Source organism: Phalaenopsis equestris, unplaced genomic scaffold, assembly GCF_001263595.1.
Source record: "Phalaenopsis equestris unplaced genomic scaffold, ASM126359v1 Scaffold199118, whole genome shotgun sequence".
NCBI lineage: Eukaryota > Viridiplantae > Streptophyta > Magnoliopsida > Asparagales > Orchidaceae > Phalaenopsis > Phalaenopsis equestris.
Window position 1 is genome coordinate 2,980 of NW_018219008.1, and position 8,830 is coordinate 11,809.

Below are 8,830 nucleotides of genomic sequence, written 5' to 3' on the forward strand. Positions count from 1 at the left end.
GGAGGGGGGTAGTTTGGTGTTTTTAAAATTGGGTAGCTATGGTGGTTAGGGCAAAAAAACAAAATTGTTATGATTTTAAGATAACAAAAAAAAGATATCACTGATCCAATCTGGTTTGAACAACGAGGTATCTAGCTCTAGATATGTCAAGTTGAAGTGGCCAGGTGGTTACAAAGTGGTTATGGTGATTATTACCATAAAAATTGACTCAAGCTCATTTGATAGATGAAAATATGACAAATTCAGTGGTATAATTAGTTTTTTGTCAAAGTGGGCCCATATCAAGATATTTTAGGTCAGAGAGGGCTCAAACCATAGGAAAGAGAGAATTAGTAGATTTTGAGTTGAAGATTTTACTTGATTTTAATGGATCAAATTAAGCATTATTTAATTTATTTTAAATTTTGTGAAAGTCTAATTTTATTGTGAGCTCATTTTGAGTTAATTATTTATAAATTATTCTTTTTTATAATTAAAAATATCATTTTATTTTCTTAATTATTATCACCTCAATGGGCCTCTAAACAAAGTTGGATTCTAGCATAGAGATGTTCATTTGAAAAATTTCGATGATATGTAAACAATTATGAAGGTCCTTTTTTAAAAAATAATTTGTTGAATGTTTTCACGTGGGACCATTTTTCGTACACCTTATGTGTACAATTTTACGTAAAAAGGGTGTTTGGTGGCCACCAAATTGGTTTGCATGCTCTTTATATATGATTATAAAGATTATGCAACTTATATAATAAATTCTGACCACGGATTGGTTCGTAGAGAAAAAAAATAATTTTAGGGTTTGAAGAAAGCACTTTTCATGTATAAAAATTTGAACTGAAGAATTTTATGTAAAAATTATCTCAAACGATTGTCAAACTAGTTTGCAGAGTGTTTATATGTGACAATAAATACCATGCAACTTTCATAATGAATTTTTGAGCCTTACAATGACCTGGGGAGAGAAAATAATATTTTTGAGGCTTTATGTTGATGAGGCTTATTTCAAATTGATTTTAGGGTTTGGTTAAAGTTGATTATATCTGAGTTTGTTTTCGTTTAGTTTATTTTAATTGTGCTAGAGTTAGATTTTAGTTGTATTAAATCAGAGTTTAACTCAAAATTTAACTCATGTGAGAGTTAGTTGAAAATAAGCCATGGAAAAAGGTTGACCAAAAAATGAGGTCAACAAGTAGTTGATACATAAATCTTTCACCCTTTCTAGTATCTAATCTATTTTAAAGATCACTAAAATGACAATTCTTATCATCATAAATGGTTCTCTTATCATCCCTACATGTCACTTTATATTTTTTCCAATTCCTTGAGCTTTTACAATTAAACCAAATTTTTATGACAAAAATTCTTATACGTTATCTTTTCTTGCATATTATCATTCGACCATCAAATTTTTTTTATTTTTAAGAACTTTTTCTCCAATGCCTTGAGCTTTTACAATTAAACCAACTTTTATGACAAAAATTCTTATACTTTATCTTTTCTTGCATATTATCATTCCACCATCAAATTTTTTTTATTTTTAAGAACTTTTTCTTTTAATTCTTCAAGTACATCTTTTGCAACTTATTTAATAGTGCTTGTTAATTTATTTCATATAGCTTCATAAACATCCTAAATCTTAATATCATGAAGTTTAATCATAAAAATATTTTTATTTGTATCTTTTAAGTGTCTCCATCTAATATTATAGCAATATTTCATCTTATTTTTATCTTCCATCCTTTCATCTTAAAATCCAAAACCAATAATCAATATTGAGTACATAAATTTTAACTTAGAGAATGACCTTATTATCTTTACCATCTCAACATTCTATTTTTTTCTTAAGAAAATAATAAATTTGTGTTTTATTATGCACAACTCTTTTCTTAAATACAGTATGAACAACAACAAAATCATAAACTAAATTAAAATTCACTATAGTTCTATAGTTTTTGTTAGTCAATCCGAAACTACGGTCACCAAGAATACATACACCACACTATGAACATGAACATTTAAATCTCCTCTAAAAAATTTTCATCAAGAGATCTCTTTTTTATTAACTCTTCTAGACCATTCTAAAATTTTTATTTTGAACATATATCAAAATCTTTCTAAGGAGCATTAATACTTATACCATTAAAAATCTTAATATCAATAAAAATCTTTATAGCTACAATTCTATCACAAATTCTATTAACCTTTACATTATTATATTTCAAACTAATATATATAATTACACCTACATAGTTTTTTGTATGACTCCTACCTAAATAAAGTTAAGAACCTAAGCTACCAATATTCTTACCTTTTCTCCAACCCATTAGGTTCTTGAAAACATAAAATATTTTTATTTCTATTAGTCATAATATCTACTACTTCCATTAATTTACCTATGAGAGTACCTATATATATATTCCAAGTTCTTATTTTAATATTAGTTTCAATGCCTAATGACTTCGCACACATCCGTCCATAATATCAAAACCTTGATTATTAAACACAACGCTGAAAAGCCGGTGCAACGACTCTTGAACATTTTTTACTGTATTTAGGTCATAATGTGTGTTGTTTCAATGGGATGCCCTAGCATTTACACAATGTTTCAAAAGAATTAATGACATTTTTTGACAAATAAATATGTTTGTTGTCAATTACCTAGCACAACCCTCTATTTTTTGAATCCGATGCTTGGGACCCGACAATGATAATAATTAGCTAAAGATTCGAGGAGAATAAAAAACCAAAAAAGGAGGAAAGTGGTGGTCTACCTAGCACAACCCTCTATTTTTTGAATCCGATGGTTGGGACCCGACAATGACAATAATTAGCTAAAGATTCGAAGAGAATAAAAAACCAAAAAAGGAGGAAAGTGGTGGTTTACTATTCTCACTTTACTACTTGCACAAGTTTTTCACCCACACAAATTTTCCTTTTTTTCATTTAGCGAGTGAAAAAACCAATTGTATCAATTTGTTTACATCATAGAAATAATTTAGGGGCTAATTTATTCCCTGATTTAGTTGTGTAAAGCAAATCAAATGCAGTAGTTTTTTAAATTCTAACATTTGGTTGGATGAAAAGGATTGGAGAGTAAAATTTAGGAAATTTAAGACTGATCTTGCAGTTCAAAATTTGTGTATTTCAAATTTGTTAAATTTAGGCTATTTCCAAATACACTGCACTATAACTTCTTGCTGCTTCCAGCTGCTTCTGCTTGCCTCCGCCAACGACCCACGGCTAGCCATTTGCAGTAGCTTGTAGCTCCACCATAAGCCCACCACCTACCACCCGCCATCACCATCCCTACATGTGGCATGCTACCTGCAGCTCACTGCTACCACAACCACCACCTACCGCTCGCTCCGCCGGCCATTGACCGCTTGCCACCACCATCTGCTTCTGCTGCTTATTACATTTATTTTTTTTATAAATTTTTTTTTCATTTGTTTTTTATTACATTAAACAACATCAAAATATTTTAAATATATCATATGTTGTGTAATAACATTAAACAACATCAAAATATTTTAAATATATCATGTTTCTATACTACAGGTTTTTCTAGCAAAAGAGAATGTGTATTCACACAATAAAACTGGAAAAAGAATGTTTGTTGACGAATGGCGCGAGACTAGCTCTCCAGTCGCTTGCCCTCATATTGCCTGCATGCCTACCTCCATGCGAACTGAATGAATAGCCGTAAAGCTCCAAGAAAGGAGCAGAAAACTAGCTTGCTTGCAGTAAGGTCGACGGCGGCTTTCCATTAGCAGCCCGATGTCATCTGCCATCCCCATCCGCCGCAGTGGGCTCGGCAGCCACCCCCTTCATTTTCGACTCGGATCTGCATCCATTTCTGCTTTCACACTGATCACACTGCTCTCCGCGGTCCTCTTGTTTTTTCTATTCATTCATATGGTACTGTCTAGTTTTTCTTGCACTGTCCTTCGGTTGAGTCTGCGTCTGTATTCCCTTTCATCTAATGGATTTTCCCTATGCGAAAGAGCGCAGGCGATAAACGGCATAGCATCACGGACTCGAACAATTGCGGGGCACAATCTAGAGGCCACACCCTGGCATCCATTCAACCTCCACGATCGCCACCTCGAAGCCTCTGCCTCCCTTATCCTGCGCTGTTCCTACCTCTCCTGTCTCCGCCGCTCTCATGCGAGCAAAATCTCATCCCACTCGTCGCCGCCGTCAGCGTGCCCCGCGTTCTTCCGCTCTATTCACAGCGATCTCGAGCCCTGGCGTCGCTCTGGAATTTCTCGCGCTGCTCTTGCAGAGGCCGGAAAGCGCGCGGCAATGCGGGTCGTGATCCTCGGCAGCAATCGCCTCTACATCGACCTCTACTACTCGTGCGTGCAGAGCCGGGCCATGTTCACCGTCTGGGGCCTGCTGCAGCTCCTTGAAAGGTACCCCGGGATGGTCCCCGACATCGATCTAGTGTTCGATTGCATGGATCGCCCTGCAATTAACCGGACGGAATACGATCCCACGGCCACCGGAAAGCCGCCGCCGCCTCTCTTTCGCTACTGCACAACAAAGGAACATTTTGATATTCCGTTTCCAGATTGGTCTTTCTGGGGCTGGTAAAACTGCTTTCTACTTTTTGATGATCTTTTTTTTTATTAAAAGGAATTATCCACTGTACGGACGTGCAGTTTGACGTTGATGAAGAATATGTTGCCTGCGTGTCCCTAGGGCAAAAAGCGATTATATAGTTTGCATTTATAAATCTTTGGCTTTGAGTAGTCGGCATAGCAATGAAGGTGGTATGAACTACACAGCATGAGCTCTATTGGATGGAGTATGTCAGAAAAAAAGTTATACAGCTGTAAAAAACTTTCTTATGTATCATCAAACTTTTTAGATTTTAGTTGTCTCTGTGAATGTCACTTGATCTTCATTTTCTAGAGTTTCTGGTATAAATTATCTCAGCCCGAAGCATTTTCCCCAAGTGTATTGCCTATATCCTGACCAGAGCAATCAATATATGAAGCAACTGTCTTGCTCTTTTGAACGTAAAGTTTGCATTTTATAGGAAGTAAGAACAATTTGTATTTTGATAAAAAAAGAAAACATGAAAAATGCGTTGAATCATTTCAAGATCGAACCTATTTACTTTATTCATTTTGATGCATCAGAGCAAGATTAACTTGACTGTGCATATTGAACATTATATTCTTAAATTTTGTGTGATGAGGGTGATCTGCAGGTTATGTCATATGCACTTTTTAAAATTTATTTGATAACACACTCTTTAGCATCACATTTTTCTATAAATTTGAAGTTCTTTTATGTGGACATGCCTCCCCATCTGCTTTTTAAATTCTGAAGCATTTAGGAGTTTTAAGGTTCAATTTAATTGAAGCTCTTGCTGTTGTTTTGGAACCACTTGTGTTTATAAAGTAATTTAAATGGAACAATCATGCCGTAATTAAAAATAGAAGTTTGACTCTGTGTGTGTGTGCGCGCCACACAGTCTTTTGTTCAAATATTTTACCAGTAACCAGTAATGCTTTACAATCAATTAACAATTATCTGAGTATTGCAAATCTTTTCAAAATTATTATCATATATTAGTGAGTATAATGACATGACTTGGTAGAAATTTTTTGGATAGAGAATTAAAATCTCAAGCTTTTATTAAACTATTGCTCTTCTTGTACAAAATGATAATGCCCATGGCCCATTATACTAATTCATGTGGCGGTGTTTATTTTGACTTCCTATCACCTGGATTGCTGATTGAATATCTAGAGTTTCTTACAACAACGTTCATATTAAAATTTTATATATGCTCCTAGTAAATTAAATCCAGTTTATTTTGACTTCCTATCACCTGGATTGCTGACTGAATATCTAGAGTTTCTTACAACAACATTCATATTAAAATTTTATATATGCTCCTAGTAAATTTGCATGTTTTTTTAGTTTATTTTTCAACACTTTTCCTTAAACAAAAGAAGAAAAAAAGTGCTCCATTGACCATGCATAGCATTGCCTTTAATTTTATGAATCGTTCCATATCATATGGCTTATTAAAAATATAAGAACTTGTTTTGCAATTTTCACACATTCTATTTGAATTTACTACTTGATTTGGTATTTAATACCATGAAAATGAATAATAGTATGTTTGATTTCTTCAGGATGCATACTATTCTTTCCCAATTCCATTGATGATTCATTGTCTGCATATGCTTTTATAAAGTGTATTAAAGATGAAAATCAAAAAGTAATTTTCTTAGAGGAAGATATTCAACATAGGTAGATGAGTTATTTTGATAAACCTTTTAATAAAGTTTTTGAAAATACGGTTGACCTTAGTGTTCTTAATATTGTTAATAATAATAAATGATTTATTTTTACCATCACATTAGTAACAAAGAAGTTGATGAGGCTTTAAAAGAAACCATGAATAGAAAATCAGTAGGAGTTGATGATATCCCAATTGAAGCGTGGAAATATTTAGCAAAATTGGGAGTTTCTTGGCTTAATAAACTCTTTAATATTCTTTAGATGTTCAAACACAAGTAGAAGCTCTAGTATATATATCTTTAATGACTTGAATAGAAGCATATCAACACTTTTCTTCTCTAAAACTCTCCAAAGTACTTTCTTGGATCATTATCGCAAGATTTTTCTAAATCAATAAAATTAATATGTAGATCCTCCTTATTGTCTTTGTACTTCTCCATCAAGCCTCTCAACAAATGTACAACTAAAGTTGATGCATAAGAGTTTGCAAATTAGAGAGGAATTATGTTGATGTGTCATACTTTAAAACTATGAGAAAAGATAATTGAACATAGGTTAAGACGTGATACAAAGATTTCTCATAACCAGTTTAGATTTGTGCTGGGGAGGTCTACTATGGAAGTTGTACATTTGTTGAGAGGCTTGATGGAGAAGTACAAAGACAATAAGGAGGATCTACATATTAATTTTATTGATTTAGAAAAATCTTGCGATAATGATCCAAGAAAGTACTTTGGAGAGTTTTAGAGAAGAAAAGTGTTGATATGCTTCTATTCAAGTCATTAAAGATATATATACTAGAGCTTCTACTTGTGTTTGAACAGAAGGAGGATTGACCATGTTTTTTTTTATTTCAGTTGCATTACCTCAAGGATTGGCTTTAAGCCCATATTTTTTTTTACTTTAGTTATGGATGCTTTTACTGGACATTTACATGAGGATGTACCTTGGTGTATGCCTTTCACTGGATATTCTTATTGTGGATAAGAATAGAGAAAGAGTTCAGGAAAAACTTGAATTATGGGGGTTTACATTAGAATCTAAAGGACTTCGTGTGAGTAGATCCAAAACGGAATATATGGAATGTAACCTTAGTAGTAGTAGCTCTAATGGTAGAGTTGTAACTATGGGTGATCAAATCGTTAAAATGTGTGAACATTTTAGATATATCGGGTCTGTTCTTTAAAGTGATGGTGATATAGATGAGGGTGCTATTAGTAAAATTCAAGTTGGTTGGTTGAAATGGAGGAATGCATCGGTACTATTGTCTGATAGAATAGTACTGCCTAAACTGAAAGAAAAATTTTATAAGATGGTGGTGAGAGAGGCAATGCTCTATGGAGCAAAATGTTGGGCTTTAAAAGAGAAGCATAAAAAGAGTTAAGCGTTGTGGGGATGAGAATGCTTAGGTGGATGAGTGGCTTGACACTTAGAGACAAAAAAAGTGAAATGAATATATCCGTGATAGGGTTGTTGTAGCTCTAGTGGCAGACAAGATTAGAGGGAGTCATCTTAGATGATTTGATCATATTAAATGTCGACAATCTGATGATCCTGTTAGGAGAATAGATGTTTTAGATTCCACTTATGTTAAGAAAAGCAGAGATAGACCTAAAAAGACTTGGGCATATTGTATAAAGAATAATCTTAAGCAGTTAGAATTAAATGAAAATATGACGAGTAATCTTAAGCAGTTAGAATTAAATGAAAATATGACACTCATTTGGACGCAATGGAGAAAAAAGATTCATATAGCCGACCCCACTTAGTTGAATAAAGGCTTGTTGTTGTTGTTGTTGTATATGCTTTTATAACTTCATTTTCAGAACACACAATTATTTGTATAAGTTTCTGGAGCAGGCGGCATGATTGGTTGCTTCTTTGTACATTAAGTGAAGCTAGCATCGTCAATATGAAACATAAAATATTTTGATTTTTGGATCAATTTGATCTTTGACCTTATAACTACTTGAGTAAGCAATATTATAATCTATGGGTTAATAATATGTCATTTGATAGATCAAATCATTTTTACTGCCTTCAAGTTTGTCTCGGTCGACAGTTTTTAAACACTTCATTTAATATTTTTATATATTAAGTTAATATTATATTATATTTCATCTAAAGATGAGCAATTAATTCATTTGAATTAGTTTTTATTGTGAGTTCTTTATTTTTTTATGGAGATCTTATATTTTTTGAGTGAATTCTCTAACTTTAAAATATTACTCTTGATACTATGGGTGTAAACAAGCTGAACACGAGCAAGCCCAGGCTCAGCTCGTGTTTGACTCATTTATATTTCAAGCACAAAAAGTGTGTTCGTGTTCGGCTCGTTTGCTTAGCGAGCTGAACACAAGCTATTCACGAACAAAGAGTCATTTTGACAACCCTAGTCAGGTAGCCATAAGTTGTTAAGATCTTAAGGATTAGGGCAAAATTTAAAACATTATTTGAATCTAATTTAATAATTTTTCTTCTACTTTCTTAATTAATAATTTTAATTGATTATAAATCTTTGTAGCCTTGTAGTCAATTAAATTTTTTAAAAATATTACTCATCAAA

General features: G+C 33.0%; 1 protein-coding gene across 1 annotated transcript in view; it reads left to right on the plus strand.

Moving 5' to 3' along the window:
- Positions 1 to 3,592: 3,592 nt before the first annotated feature.
- The window catches only part of LOC110035688 (O-glucosyltransferase rumi), an 18,550-nt gene continuing 13,312 nt past the window's right edge, over positions 3,593 to 8,830 (plus strand). Inside the window, exons 1-2 of the mRNA XM_020739960.1 lie at positions 3,593 to 3,918; positions 4,012 to 4,592. Coding sequence (XP_020595619.1) covers positions 3,778 to 3,918; positions 4,012 to 4,592 — 722 coding nt within the window. The 5' untranslated portion in view covers positions 3,593 to 3,777. The remainder of the gene's footprint in view (positions 3,919 to 4,011; positions 4,593 to 8,830) is intronic.